This window comes from Penicillium coprophilum, assembly GCF_028826855.1.
Source record: "Penicillium coprophilum strain IBT 35676 chromosome Unknown utg000005l_segment0_segment0, whole genome shotgun sequence".
In the NCBI taxonomy this organism is placed as follows: Eukaryota; Fungi; Ascomycota; class Eurotiomycetes; order Eurotiales; family Aspergillaceae; genus Penicillium; species Penicillium coprophilum.
Window position 1 is genome coordinate 3,494,318 of NW_026622724.1, and position 14,844 is coordinate 3,509,161.

The 14,844-nt window shown below is 47.7% G+C and overlaps 6 protein-coding genes across 6 annotated transcripts; 3 read left to right on the forward strand and 3 right to left on the reverse strand.

Moving 5' to 3' along the window:
- Window positions 1–224: 224 nt before the first annotated feature.
- N7500_008860 (uncharacterized protein) lies at window positions 225–1,086 on the reverse strand (the record flags this gene model as incomplete). Its single annotated transcript, XM_056680004.1, has 3 exons — window positions 225–625; window positions 680–871; window positions 1,014–1,086. 3 exons carry the CDS (start codon window positions 1,084–1,086, stop codon window positions 225–227), a joined length of 666 nt encoding a protein of 221 aa, XP_056530376.1.
- A 2,924-nt stretch (window positions 1,087–4,010) lies between these two features.
- On the forward strand, window positions 4,011–4,313 carry N7500_008861 (uncharacterized protein; the record flags this gene model as incomplete). Its single annotated transcript, XM_056680005.1, has 1 exon — window positions 4,011–4,313. The coding sequence occupies one exon, from the start codon at window positions 4,011–4,013 to the stop codon at window positions 4,311–4,313; it is 303 nt and encodes a 100-aa protein (XP_056530377.1).
- A 1,741-nt stretch (window positions 4,314–6,054) lies between these two features.
- Window positions 6,055–10,325, reverse strand: N7500_008862 (glycerol-3-phosphate dehydrogenase GUT2; the record flags this gene model as incomplete). Its single annotated transcript, XM_056680006.1, has 10 exons — window positions 6,055–6,164; window positions 6,209–6,335; window positions 6,411–6,608; window positions 6,661–7,354; window positions 7,407–7,479; window positions 7,533–7,573; window positions 7,597–7,849; window positions 8,142–9,470; window positions 9,523–9,782; window positions 9,895–10,325. 10 exons carry the CDS (start codon window positions 10,323–10,325, stop codon window positions 6,055–6,057), a joined length of 3,516 nt encoding a protein of 1,171 aa, XP_056530378.1.
- Window positions 10,326–11,030: 705 nt separating this feature from the next.
- On the forward strand, window positions 11,031–11,281 carry N7500_008863 (uncharacterized protein; the record flags this gene model as incomplete). Its single annotated transcript, XM_056680007.1, has 2 exons — window positions 11,031–11,096; window positions 11,117–11,281. 2 exons carry the CDS (start codon window positions 11,031–11,033, stop codon window positions 11,279–11,281), a joined length of 231 nt encoding a protein of 76 aa, XP_056530379.1.
- Window positions 11,282–11,956: 675 nt separating this feature from the next.
- On the forward strand, window positions 11,957–13,733 carry N7500_008864 (cytochrome P450; the record flags this gene model as incomplete). Its single annotated transcript, XM_056680008.1, has 4 exons — window positions 11,957–12,325; window positions 12,436–13,193; window positions 13,257–13,375; window positions 13,426–13,733. 4 exons carry the CDS (start codon window positions 11,957–11,959, stop codon window positions 13,731–13,733), a joined length of 1,554 nt encoding a protein of 517 aa, XP_056530380.1.
- A 487-nt stretch (window positions 13,734–14,220) lies between these two features.
- On the reverse strand, window positions 14,221–14,541 carry N7500_008865 (uncharacterized protein; the record flags this gene model as incomplete). The annotated part of the gene is made up of 1 exon (XM_056680009.1): window positions 14,221–14,541. The coding sequence occupies one exon, from the start codon at window positions 14,539–14,541 to the stop codon at window positions 14,221–14,223; it is 321 nt and encodes a 106-aa protein (XP_056530381.1).
- Between the last annotated feature and the right edge of the window lie 303 nt (window positions 14,542–14,844).

Below are 14,844 nucleotides of genomic sequence, written 5' to 3' on the forward strand. Positions count from 1 at the left end.
ATCTTTTTTCAAAAAAAAAAAAAAGGAAAAAAAAAGAGGAAAAAGAGGAGAAAATAGAGGCATGAAGAGAAAGAAGAGCAGAACTGCTTTGTTGTACTCATATCAGTTGTCCTCCATGGCATGTCGTATGTAGTATGTAGAGGGTATAATTTTCACTTCGCTGGCTGTTCAAGGTAGCACACAAAGAAAGGGTTATCTTCCATTGGAATAGACGGTAATATCCATCACATGAAGTCATCGAGGAAATCCTCATCGCGGTCCTGGTTGTTGCTGCGCTCCATATTCTCTTCTGTGAACATATCGTCATATGCGTGATCTTTCTGCCACTTGAGCTGTTCATACTCTTGTTGCTTTTTCTTTTCCTTCGCACGTTGTTCATCTCGGGCTTTGCGATCACTGCGCTGTTTCCTCTTCGTATCCTCTTCCTTCTCGGCCCGGAGATCAGGAAATTTCTCGATTCGAGTCTTGTTCAGCCGGTTGACGATTGGATTCTCACGCTGCTTCACATAGACCTTGCGGACCAGCTTATGATTGTGGAAAGTGACTTGACCAGCCGCCATTGACCCGTCTTTTTTTAGGTTTGACCATGGTGTGTAGATAATGGTGATATTGTCCTTCTTGTTTCCTTTTCAGAAGTCAGCTTCAACTAGCATCAAATACTTTCCTGTCAAGGACTAACCCTCAATGGAATTCGCTTTTGTAAGCTGGGCGCAATCCTCTAGCAGTGGCTGGGCAATGTTGTCCCATGTTTCGCCTTCTCGAAGGCGCACATAGACATGTGCACTTGACAGATTGTCGACGTGGAACTGCAAGTGTGTAGAGATATTAGGGCAATTGAAGCCATCGCAAGTCGGAGAGGGAAAGACTGACCCTGATGCGCAAGAATATCAGCCCTATAGCTCTATAATTATATCCCGGGGAACATACCAGACATCATTTTCCAATCCATATTTTATGAGATCCTCGTCTGACACTGTTAGAAAACTGATTTCCTAGGTAGATAAGTGGCATACTCTCGAATTTGTCCTTGCCAACATAAATAAAGGCGGAGGGTTGGACGACATTGGATGTGAAGTAGAAGACCATGGCGACAGAATCCAATCCTTCTCACTTTCTTTCAAAATCTGTGGGGAAGTCGGTTCCGAACAATAGATCGGCGCAGGTCAAAAGTTGAAATGGGCGCTGGTGGGGGAAATCTTTATCTCGGCCCCAGGGAACTATCTATGGCTGAGTCAGCAGTATAGATCTCGAAGACAAAGTGAAGTCCAATTCGTCCTGGAAAGGTCGAGATGCAAAGTTGAGAAATTTCAATAGCTGCTTTTTTGTCTAGTCAATTGTAATTGGACTGTTATGTCGGTAGAAGATAGAAACAGCTATATACACACCCGACAAGTGGAGTGATTGCTCATATAAAAAGTAAGAGAAAGAGACCGAGTACACTGTATAAGGTATTGTTTTTGTCCATTTTAATATGGCGTATAAAAACTTCAATCACACGAGATGTCGGAGGGAAGCCCTCACATTTGATACTTGTTGATAAAGCTGATTTCTATGCACGGAAACTGCACTTATGTGTGTATCTAGGATTTAGTAGCTTAAGCATTCAATAGAACAGCTAACAGCAGAGTCAACCATCAGCAGAGTCAAGCAACAATTACACACAAGGACGGATTTGAGCCATTGACGTAAGGCAAATGATACAACTATATTGGCTTCCGCAGTAACTACTACCACATCCATAAATCATTTAACACAATTACTCAATAATCCCATGGCGTGTAGTGACAGTGCCGTTCTAAGATGATCTTGCTCAACCGACGCTGTTCTCACCGAGACACTGGCTCGGGAAAGGTTCCTGCTCCGGTACTTATCAGTTCCAAAGTGACAGCGGTGCCGTCTCTTCGCTAATCCCATTGTAGGCGATTTTAGCTCGGATATGATTTGACAGGCTTCTCCCATCACAGATGCAGGTCTGGCACTTTGCGACCTCCTGCACTTGACATAGTAGGCACAATTGTTGTACTTTGTAGTGAGGATTACGGGGTGTAATTCAAGCTCAGTAAAGGTCATGAGTCTTGGGAGGGTCCTATTGAGGTTGGTAATTTGATATTAGCGAACAGGGTTGGATTGTGTGGAATGACTTGGTCAAGGGAAGTCTCAGACTGCAGAAAGTCAAGAACACCATGCCCTCTAGGTTGAGACTAGGCAATTGTTCCAGTCACCCCAGAGTATCATCAGCCAGAAGATAGGTTCCCTACTCCAGAGCTCAGAGTGTAAAGATAGAGAAAGAAGAAAGAGAGAAGAGAGAAGGGAGAGACAGAGAGACAGAGAGAGAAGAGGTTAAATGGAGAAAGGTGAGACAGGGGAGGCCCTGGGACATTTAGAGTTGCGTGTGTGGACCGTGTTAGACCGTTTTCCAGGCACTTCCCACTTTTCACCTTTTCCGTCTCTTCCTTCTCTGATTCTTTGCCTCTGGGACTTGACTGTCTGATTCCTTGTTTCTCTGTTTCTCTGACCCTTTGACTCGCTGACTCTTGGACTCTGATCCTCTGAGAATATCTGGCCCATTCTGGAGTTGACTAGCAAATGCATACTCTCGGGTATCGGCCATGTTTGGTCCAGAATCCATCGACATCCAAGGCCTTGCACTTCTTCTGGCTTTGAGATAATCATATCCCAGGATTCACGAGTTCCTCAAGCTCGACATCTTTGAAGAAACTGGCGATTATATTGAACGGCCTAATTCAGCTGGTCCGACACAACGGCCTGTGCCGCCAAAACGCATCTGCATCAAGTTTGTCATTTCATATCTGCGACACCTTGCTTCGAAAGAGGTCAATAGGCGAAAGAAAAACAAGGAAAAAAAAAAAGCAAAGGTCCGGGTGTGACCTCGGAGTTCGTTACAGAATGTGATGATGTGGACCGCATGGGAGAGAGGATGACCAGCAATGTTGATATTAGCGAGAACGTTTGAGTTTCGGAGAAACAACCCCTGAGATCAACAGTCCAATTCCGTGACGAAAAGGACTGTCTCGGAGAAGAGTACGGAGTATGTCGGCGTGAACCATTACCGTTCCAAAAAAGAAAAGAAAAGGCCGAAGCGTGAAATCATCGGCCGAGAGCACTTCACCAATTTGAAAATTCGGAAATTAATCACAGGAAACCTAGGAAAGAAACACGCCAAGGCAGGGTTTATATCGAGCTCGGCAATGATTGGAATATGTACTTCGGATATCCAAGTCCCATGAGCCTCAGACCGGAAGGACCGCAACAAGTTCCACTTGATATGCATCGGACATTACTCTGGGGCCCATTAATGCCCTTTTCCTCCAACCGCCATTGGTCCTCACAGCCTACGGCTGTAAGCGACCTCGACCCTTGAACCCTATAACCCATCGACGAATCATCATAGCCTTCGAAACGGTTTCTCCACCGTCTCGTCTTCTTAGACGGTTTAGTTCGATCCTAGCCGGAGCATTAAAATTGGCCGAGAAACCGTTGTGTCAAGCGGCAAACTACAACTCCTGATGTGTCTCCTTTGGGGGGGATATCCAATGGTCCCATTCAAGTCATCTTGGCCTCTAATTGGAAGAGTCCTACTTACTCAAGGTATCTGTTGACTCCATCCGAGGAAAGTCTCGTTCCTGAACCCTCACAGCTTATTACCTTGCTATCGGATGTCACACTTATGAACATAGTCGGACCTGAGCCGGTTTCCCCCCCCTCCGTCCCTCCCTCTCCCGTTGCTCCACACCTGTTCCTATTTAATTGAAAAAAAAAAAAAAAAACATTCGGATTTTCTTGTTTAGTCTTATGCACTCATCTCTTCCACATTCTAGTTGGTCTGAAACCTTTTTCGCTTGCGTCAAGCCCTCGCGCACATCTTCCCTTTTCTCTCAAGTTTCCCTCCCCCCTAAATAAAACCCTCAATTGTGAATTCTATCTTCTTCACTTCTCAAATACAGCACACCCGCATCCCTTGCTGAATACTATCTACCTTCTCTGACAATATGTCCAATACTCCTCTATCTAGAAGCTGGCCGGAGATTCGTCAGGCTCTAGAACACGCTCGAGAGAGCGAAGATGGCCCCGTGAATGCCCAATCCGCCGCCGTCCTGGAGGCTGCGATCACCGAACTCTGGAATCGCATACAGGCCCAACCGGATAGCTACGTACTCACGCCAGACGAGTTCGCCCTCTTTAATTACTTCCTTGCCACGCGCTACCGTGGTTCGCCTGTCGCCCAGAGAGCTGTGGCCCGTTTCTGGAACAATTACCAAGGAGCCTCAAATTGCGATGGCGTTGCCAACTAGCCTTGAGTTTTCTGGTTATCGGTACATGATGTCTGCACTGGCCAAGAGGGTCCATTTTCTTTCCCGGGGTTCCGCAAGATGTCTCTGAAACTGGCGCGGTACAGGGTGTGGGTTCGAGGGTGCCCAATGCCCTGCATCACGGGGCCTACTACCTCAATCTCATTATACTTGCATAGTACATGCTGGTGTTGGTACTGGTACTGGTACTGTTAACCTATGCCATCCCAGCTTCGAGCGGACCTGAAATTATAGAGCCAACACCGAAACCAGAGTCAGATCCTGGGATATCTCGCTTCGCTTCCCATGTGAAATCTGTGCGAACATGAAGAGGGTCCCTCGACAGTCCAAGACGAGAAAGTGATGGACTCGGGATTTGCCTCAAAGGTCAATGGGATTGGATCCAGTCTAAGTGGCTTTGAATATACGGCAGATCCAGCAAATCCAACCGATTTTCCTGGTCACACCCTTCTCAGTTCTAGAGAAAATGGTGTGATGACGGCATGCATGTCTGTTCATTCTGGCCTCTGCGATATTGTACAGGGAATAAGTGTGGCCATGATCCCTGTCTGGATTGGGACACCGTACATGCGTCGGGCTTCTACGCAAAAACAAAAAAAGAAAAAAAAAAGGGAAAAAATAGGAAAAAGAGGGGAACCCAATCTATGGGAGAACGTAATGGGCTTAGAAAATAGATATATATATATATATATATCTATACATATGTATAATCTAGTTAAAATAACTCATTAGAGATTAGGCGGATATTTTACTATATTTACTAGTTAGCTACCGGGTTATAATATATATATCTCTCTCACCCCGCTTTGACTGTTTTTTATTTTCATTCATCTCTATATATTAGCCAGATTAGGTAGTTTAGGCCATATGGTGTCACTAACGGCTAGGTGACATTACTAGCTGCAGCCAATTCCCCGAGGCCCCAGGGGTATCACCCGGCTGCGAGTCATTCATTAGTGCGCCTGAGCCACTGTTAGCCCGCTGTTAGTGTCTACCTTTCCATATATCCACATATGTTCTTGGCTTTCCCTTGCCGCCCCCCCTATTTTAAGTCCCTCGGCTTTTTTTAAAAGAGAAAATCATTCTTTTGTAGGCCCCTAAACGGCTTCAGTGTTTCCTAATGATAATGACGTAAGCTGACATTGGAGGCCCGTATCAACATATATGTACTCCGTACATATATATACAAATTGTATACATTGTATACTTTGCATAGCCAACCTGAGCCCTCAGTGATTTTAGCAAGATCACGTGACAACAGGGGTATTACCAGATACTATCTCGTGTGTTCATACTATCTCGGGTAAAGATGTTACATTGAGCCTTAGGGGCCATGATTCTTGAAGACAAATTGGACGAGTGAAATCGAGTCGTATTCTTTCTCCGCGCCCATCATCCCTGTCCAATAGGTGTCGTCATTCATCTTCCCTGCCATTTCCGAACTATACGTTGCCCCAGGGGAATCCCTGATATATGGCACATGTCCATTTGGTCGTTACATAGGAGCAGCCGCAGAGGCTTAATGATGCGTGCGTCGTCTATACAAGAAAGACCGTGCAGGAGAATCCAATTTATTCATATGCAATGCAGCTGGATAGTTCTCTGCGACTGATGTTCCTCGTGTCTCCAACCGCGCTAATCCTGTGTGCCCCAAGTGTCAGTGCCCATTGACCCCCCCCCCCCCCCAAAACCAAATCAGATTTTCTGTAGCCGTGAGACTGCCTCAGTATAGGGAGTTATCAGCACATGAGAAGCTGCCTCCCCCAACACCCTCGCGAAGGTTGTGAAAAATCGACCGAATAGACGAATACAACCCGACAATGCACTGGCAACCTAAGTTAATTCAATCCAGCATATCAAAGTAGAGCGCAACTCACGATAAGGAATCCAAGTAATATCAGAAAGACATTGAAGCAGAACAGTACCTTCTGCTGCCGGGTCAGGAACCAACAGCTCCGGTTCAAGTAGAGCCAAAACAGCCCAGGTAACCCAAACGAGAACCAACTAGCAAATAAGGAGCTCTAGTAGGAATCATTAGAACTTGCGGGCTAGGGCCATGGTCAGACAAGGTGCACAAACCGCAAGCCCTAGCACATCGTTGAAGATCGGTATTCCCTCGGCGATAACCCACGACAAGATCCAAAGTGCTGCACATATCATAGCCCACACTAACCGCGCCATGAATGACTGGCTATGCATTGAGGTGGTACCTCGAAACACACGAACATAAATGAACTTGACAGCAACATGGGCGTTCACCACACCCCCGATCACAATCTACCTACTGCTTAGCTCCTATGCGAAAAAAAATCTGCAGAAAGGTACGTACCGTAGGTATAGCAATTCCATAAGAAACCTTGCGGAACAATTGCCCTGCAGAATTGAGAGCAGGTGAGTTAACCGTCGGTCCAATATAGGCATATATCACAATAGCAGCCACCGTATACAAGATCATTTCACTCATCTGCAGAAGCGCCAGAGCCTTTGGGAAGTCCTTGAGCTCCTTGAGCTCAGAGAAAAGGGTGAAGAATGCAACATGTCCTGCGTACGCAAAGATGATGTTTGCAATAGCAAGGCACGCATCATGCACTTTTGGCGGAGTTGAAAAGGCCGGGACATGCACCGGTCCGTCCCTGACAAGGGTGACCCCAATCATACCAGTCAGGACCGCTCCGACAATACTGACAAAGCTCACGGACGAGATGTGAGAAAGCCTTTCGAGTCGCCGTGGAAGGGTCAACGTGAAGGAGGCGATTAGACCGATAACCGAGAAGATAATGGTGCAAGACGAATGTCCGGTGAGGACATTCATCATGATCGAAAAAGTGAGGACATGGCTCCCCATCACCAACACAAAAAAGATGATCTGGCCCACGTCTAGTGTACTCCGTCCGAGCCTTCCCATCACCAGATCACCAGCATCAGCCATGCTGTGTACTTGCACATGGCGGCATTTGAATTGCCCAATGGTATACGCAGTATAGGTCGAGATAATTCCAACCCCAAGAATGGCTAGGATGCCGCTGGATAACCAGGTTAGCTCTGCTGTTGCAGTGGATGGGGAAGAGATCGTACGGAACAAGACCTAATATCGCAAGCGCTTTGGGCAGGGCGAGAATACCAAGGGAGATGGTCTCCGCAATCATGACTGGCCAGGTCGGTTAGAGAAAGCTGGGCAATATGTAAGACATTTAGACTTACTCATCCCAGCTTGCCTGTTGAAAGGATGAGTTTCACTCTGCCTGTGAAAGAAGGAAACACTCACCACCACGCCATGGTCTTGTACTTCACGCCAGTTTGGCTTTCATCTCCAAATGGATCCTGTTCCTCTATCTCAGGCTTTGGTACAGAATCTTTCTCTGAATCCACGTGCTTTTCAGAGCCCAGTGAAAGGTCAACATCAGATTGATTTGGCTTCATTATGTGTGACTGACAAAATGACAACAGGGGAAAACCGAGAAATCCGAAAAACTTGAAACTACTAGCAAACTCAGTGGGTAGCACTTTCCGAACGGTCTCTATTTTTGGGGGGATTCCTTTTTGAAAAGCGTCATGTTTTCAGAGATTTGAGATATCTTTCAAAGTCACCTAGTTGAAAGTATCACGGAAAATCGAATATTAGAAGAATAAGGGAAAAGAAAACGCTTCTATTTATACAAGCCCGCTCTATATATAACACACACCTAATTGAGCGTGACTGTTGATGCAGGAGCAGGAGTAATAGCACGCACGTCACTCTCAATCATGTCTGCGGGAGGTTCTGGGATGGTCAGCACTGTGTTCGATATTGTGTAGAATTTCAAAGCATACCGTTACGAGAGAAAGTCGCACGCTCGGCATCATCAACCTGCTTAACACGACCGCTCTGGACATCACTGCGGGAGAGGCCCATGAAGTTCTTGGGCAGACCCATTGATGAGAGGTAAGTCAAGGATTCCTTCCACTCGAGATCTTTGCGGGCGGTAGTCCACTCCAATTCCTCGCCCATGGTGTCAATCACGGTGGGAAGGGCCTCGAGGGCGGCCTCGGCGTTCAGGAAAGCCAGACGAGTGCGACGGGCGATCACGTCGACGGCAGTCTGAGCATACTCGTGACGGACGGCGTAGCGGATCTCGCCATCAACGAAGGGGTACATGGGGGAGATGCGACAGCCGCGCACAGGGAAACGTTCACTGGTAGGGGAAGACAAGGCAGCGACCTGCCATGAGCGGTCACCGTAGGACTCAGTGAGGTGCTTGGCCACATCGGTCTCAAGACCAAAGTGCTGGATAAGGTTGATGAAGAGAGTCTTGGAGAAACCGTGGGCGCCGATGAGGCGCACCTGGTGGGTCTGGCAGCTACCGTCGAGAACGGCACCGTCAGCAACCAGGCCACTGCCGCCGACACCACTGATGTCGGGAAGGCTAGTAAGATGGCGAGGCTTGAGCTTAAACACGTCAATCGCCTCGTCTACGGCCTCCTCGGCCATCTGGCGGTAAGTAGTCCACTTACCGCCGGCGCAAGTCAACAGTCCCGACGGAGAGACGGTCACCAGGTGATTTCGGACAAGAGCCTCCGAGTTCTTCACCTTGGGATCGCGCACCAGGGGGCGAATACCAGACCAGGCAGCAAGGACATCGCTTCGATCCACGGTGATATCGGGGGCGATGTAGCCACGAATTTCTGAGAGGATCCAGTTGATATCCTTCTCAGTGGGCTGGGGCTGGGCCTCAATCTCACAAGGCTGGTCAGTGGTACCAGCGATGGTGTTACCCTGCCATGGCAAGAAGAAGATCACACGTCCATCCGATGTGGAAGGATCGATTAGACCCATGTTTGAGGGGCTGAAATAGCCAGGCAGGATGATGTGGACACCAGCACTGGGGGCCACAATCTCCTTGACACTGGGCTCATCCATCTTGCGGATGGAATCACAGAAGGGACCAGTGGCGTTGATGATACCCTTGGCACGAATGTTGAACTCCTTGGCGGCCTGGCCATCTTTCTCTGCAATGATGTCCTTGGCGCGCGCACCGCACAGCTTGCCCGACGCATCCTTGTTCAGTCCGGTGACCTCCAAGTGGTTCACAACGGTGGTACCGTAGAGTGCAGCAGTCATGGCGAGGGAGACGTTCATGCGGGAGTCGTTGTGTGCACCATCTTCAGTCGGAAATTAGCCTAAATTCGTTGCTTTGCAAGATCGTTCACTCACCATAGTAGACCATTGCTCCAATAATGTTGTCACGCTTCAACATGGGGAATGCATCAATGGCCTTACTCTTGGTCAGGAAGTACGAGGTCTCAATGCCCTCGGAACCAGCCAAGAAGTCATAGGCCTTGGTGCCGGCCCAGAAATAGGGAGCCTGCCACCATTTCTGAACAGGTACCATGATTGGCAGCCATGACGACAAATGAGGAGCTGTGTTTAAGAAATATTTGCGCTCTCTGAGAGCCTCCTTGACCAGCGCGTATCTGCGGTGCGATTGTTAGCAGGGAGATCCAAGTATGCGGTGATTTTGACCCGAAAGATTTCCAAGAAGAGAAGAGGAGGGGAAAAAAAATAGAGACGACTGTGAAAACTGACTGGTTGTAATCCAATTCCCAAAAGGCTTTTTCGAGGTAACGGACACCACCGTGTACCAGCTTCGTACTCTTACTACTGGTACCCGCACTGAAGTCATCTCTCTCCACCACCGCGACCTTTAGGCCTCGGGTGGCGGCATCTAGTGCGATACCAGCTCCAGTAGCTCCAGCGCCAATGATAAGCAGATCATATTCTTCCTCGTCCTCACTGCGCTTGAGGTCCTGAATCTGTTCGAGGCGGGACTTAATTGAAGGGAAACTGGGTGGGACCAGCTTGCCTTCACGATAACCTGGTGGGGGAACGGCGGGAGCTTCAAGGCCCGGAATATTTCGCGGACGGTAAGAAATGTAGAGAACACCTGCTCCTGCAGCGGCGGCCGCGGATGTGTAGAGGAGAGGTCTCAAGAGCTTGCGCGAGTGCCGAGCGGCCATTATTTGCAGGTTTCAAATATATGTGATATGTTTAAATGTTCAAATGTGCCAATGTTTTTGGGGGGGTGATGAAATATGTGCCAAAGGAGAGAGACAGGAGAAAATTGGGAGAAGAGAGGAGAGGAGAGGATTGAGAAGTTGAGAGGTACCGAAGGGAAGAAAGACGAAAGGCGGGAAGACCCAGGAGCTATGAGAATTTCCCTTTTTTTTTTTCCTCTCTTATTTTTAACTATAAACTTGGATATTATCTATCTCTGAAAAGGCAAGATTTGCGATAATCTCTCCCTGAGGTACTCGATACCTGATCGCTACACCTTCCACTACGAATGTAGGGGTGTCACGAGTACAGAGCTCTCTGCGTCATGGCGATTGGAGCATCTTGGCAGTGGATATGGGCTACGTTCCCATGCGCCTCTTCTTTTCCCATTCCACCAATTGGCTTCAAGTGGGAACTTTCCCATCCGGATCTCTACTCCGACACATGACGCGAAGAAATTTCCTTGAATTACCCGTCAGCATCCTCTTCGGTTTCTCCCAATGGTTTGGTTAAGGATCAAAATGCATTCCGGCATATCGGGAAGCCGATTCTGCATGCGGTCAGTCCATTCCAGGCCGCGTTTTGATCTTCGGGACCGCAGATCTACCTCAAAGGGTCTGGACTCGATCAATCTCTTCGCGGCCACCTGACCGGGAAGCTCCATGAATATGGACCAGTCACAGACTGCCATATTGCCCCAGCCGGCCCAGGGGGGGCCCCGTTATGAACGCCTTGTTTGGATCTACTCCACTAGAATTGTTCAATTCCCCTTGTGAACGGAGGACGGGGCACGATGTACATATATCCTTATCCTGTCTTGATGGCCCCCACTGGTCCACTGGAGAGAATTCCTGTTTTGGTCAAGAATGTTATCATCGGTCTTTGCCGTAGAAGATTCATGAAATATGGACTTGAATGAGGCTCTTCTTTCTAGAAAATCTTAAAAATAACTAAGTCCTTGCGCAGGTGGATATGATCTTCACTAGTCCCTTATCCTGGTCTCGATATTATACATATGTACTATGAACCATTATAGAAGTATACTAGCTTCATTAAAAAAAAAGCGTTTCTTGATGCAACACACCAGAGATTGGGTAAGAAAGATACTTTTGAAGATCAAAAGTTCATCAAATAGGGGCATTGATACATTGATATCATCCTGAGGACATCTGTTGCAGAGAACATGTGTCAATCAGAGATAATAGGTAACTAGTTAACTAACTAACTAACTAACTAACTAATTAATGTGCATAGCATAATTACATAATATGTCGCATAACATCATGCACAATTCCCAATGTTCACCTCAGTGCACTAAGCGGGAATAATTCCGCGGTGCGGAACATCCTCGGCTGAGTATGTACATCGCCAGTCTACGAGACCTGGCAAACGACCTGGCAATACTGGGGTAATGTGGGGTAAAAAAGACATGGAATCATCGCGGCTTGAATGGCCTTGACAACACGGAAATGTTCCATTTGGTGGACCCTTAAGACTGTAATCTGCCTCGACTTATATATATCCCCCTCTGGTAGGTTACTTACGTGCTAGTTATGTTTGTATAGTCTTGCCAAAAAGTCCATCCATTTCCGCCATGGCCATCGCCGCTGTCCTGGCATCGTTACAAGGTAGCGTGATTCAATATCCCTATCACTCGATAGCCGCCGCAGCCCTCTTCGTTCCCATCCTCTATGTCATTCTTAATGAATTCATCCGAGATGCCGCCCGCGTAAAGGGTATGAAGGGCCCGCGCGGATTGCCGTTGATCGGAAACCTGGCGCAGATTCGCACAAATGCCGCGGAACAGTATCGCCTCTGGTCGAAAAAGCATGGCCCCGTTTATCAGATCCAGCTGGGAAATATCCCTGTCGTCGTGGTCAACTCTGCTGCGTCGGCAAAGGTGCTTTTCAGTCAAAATGCGCAGGCATTGAGCTCCAGACCTGAGACTTATACTTTCCACAAGGTTCGTTATCGGAGTTATGCCATGTAGCTGACTGTTCTCTTTTTCCCCTTTCTTTTTCTTTTCTTTTCTTTTTGTCTTGTATCACCGACACTGATGATCATCTCGGTTAGATTGTTTCCAATACCGCTGGAACGACCATCGGTACCTCGCCCTACAGTGAGTCCCTGAAGAGACGCAGAAAGGGCGCCGCGTCGGCTCTCAACCGCCCCTCTGTTGATACGTACGTGTCACACCTAGACATCGAGTCCAAAGCCTTTGTGGAAGAGCTGCACAGATATGGAAACAACGGGAAGACACCCGTCGACCCTATGCCCATGATCCAGCGACTGAGCTTGAGTCTGGCGTTGACTCTCAACTGGGGCGTGCGTATCGCATCCCAAGAAGAGGACTTGTTTGATGAAATCACCGAGGTGGAAGAAGAAATCAGTCGGTTCCGAAGTACCACCGGAAACCTGCAAGATTATATCCCTCTTCTGCGGTTGAATCCGTTTAGCTCCAACTCAAAGAAAGCTGCCGAGATGAGAATTCGTCGCGATAAGTATCTCGGTGCGCTCAATAGGGACTTGGATGATCGCATGGCAAAGGGGACGCATAAGCCTTGTATCCAAGCTAATGTTATCCTGGATAAGGAGGCGAAGCTCAATAGTGAGGAGTTGACGTCGATCAGTTTGACTATGCTTTCTGGTGGTCTTGATACTGTCACCACTTTGGTCGCATGGAGTCTGGGGTTGCTGGCTCAGCGTCCCGATATCCAGGATCGGGCAGCCAAGGCCATTCGGGAGATGTATGGCGAGGATGAGCCCATGTGCTCGGCTGACGATGATCAGAAGTGTGCTTATATTGTAGCCCTGGTCAAGGAATGTCTTCGGTATGTTCGGGTTTTGCCAGTGAACCATGGAGGAACGTTTGAACTAAACCACAATGTCCTTAGGTTCTTCACCGTGCTGCGATTGGCACTTCCTCGCACCTCGATCAAGGATATCACCTATAAGGGAATCGTTATTCCTAAGGGTACCGTGTTCTTTTTGAATGCTTGGGCATGCAACATGGGTGAGTCTTGACATCCAATAGAATTAGAAGAGACATCTAATTTTTCATAGATCCCGATGTGTGGACTGACCCGGATGAGTTCCGTCCCGAGCGTTGGCTCGAGCAGCCCGACGCGCCTCTCTTCACATATGGTATGGGCTACCGGATGTGCGCCGGTTCGCTCTTGGCCAATCGTGAGCTTTACCTCGTCTTCATCCGCACCCTCAACAGCTTCCGCCTCGAACCACATGACCAGACAGACTGCCATCCTCTACGGGGCAACTCGGATCCGACAAGCTTGGTGGCCATTCCTCAAAAGTATAAAGTCCGTTTTGTACCGAAAAATGAGAAGGTTCTGTCGAAAGTCCTTGCGCAGTGAATGGTGCCACTTGGTCTAATCAGATTGGGAAGGTAAACTTCTGCACAGAGGCAAATACGTCGAGGGTTGATGGGTTGATTTTCTGGCAGTCTTGGACTCGAGCTTGCGCTTGTATCTCGGATCCATACAGCTGGTGTCAAGGGAATGAGGCGTGGTTCCTCCCCGGTTGAGTCAGGACACACCTTAAGGTGTCGTGGGGACTTTCCCAAGTCATGTATACCCCAAGCTTGGGCTCTCGGAATGATTTTCTTTACGATTGAAGTTATTGAAGATGTATTACATGTTTCCAATGTCCAAAATTCATTAATAGGCAATCTGGTAGACAACCCATGACATCCAACTCCAGTGATATAGATAACAGTTGAGGGGGGTATAAGTTCACGAAGACAGTAAAGAAACAAAACCACAGTTTATCTTTTTCCAACACCTGATTTCCATGCAAATTATCATGTATCTGTGACGTCCAAACAATTTTCGAGAATTGACATTAGGTGGTCGTCATACGTCGTTTCAGGTCGCGCACTTGGTCAAAGCAAGATGCATAATCCCGTAATTCATCTTGGAGTCGGTCGGCCACATTCGATGGATTGCTCTTTAGTGACGAGAGGGAGGTTTGGGATGAGGAGACCGATAGGTCTGTATTGGCGACTTGGGCTTTGATTTCCGACCAATGTGTAGATGCCGTACTCGATCTTCGTGTTCCAGATATCTCGTCTAGTTCCGCTAGACGGCACGTTTGGGAGCAGTAGGGAGCACCCAAGGTCTGACGATCACAGACCAGGCAGAAATCCAAAGACCATTCAGTCATTGTGGGAGAAGTTTTTAGCCAGGTAATAGTCCAGGGAAAGAGTATATAAGAAAAAAAAATTCAAATAAAAAGAAGTCAGCCATCATGCCATTTAGATGTTCAAGCCGTTGCGGGGAAAGATAATCGCGCAAAAGTCCAGGGAATTGTTGTGCTTAGGGCGCTTAATCAAAATATATACATTACAGCTATACATATACAGAGATACAGAGATACAAGATTCGGAAGGGTAATGGTAATATGGGTTTGACGGTATATGTCTCAATATAATATATACATAGATATATACATATGTTATGTATAATT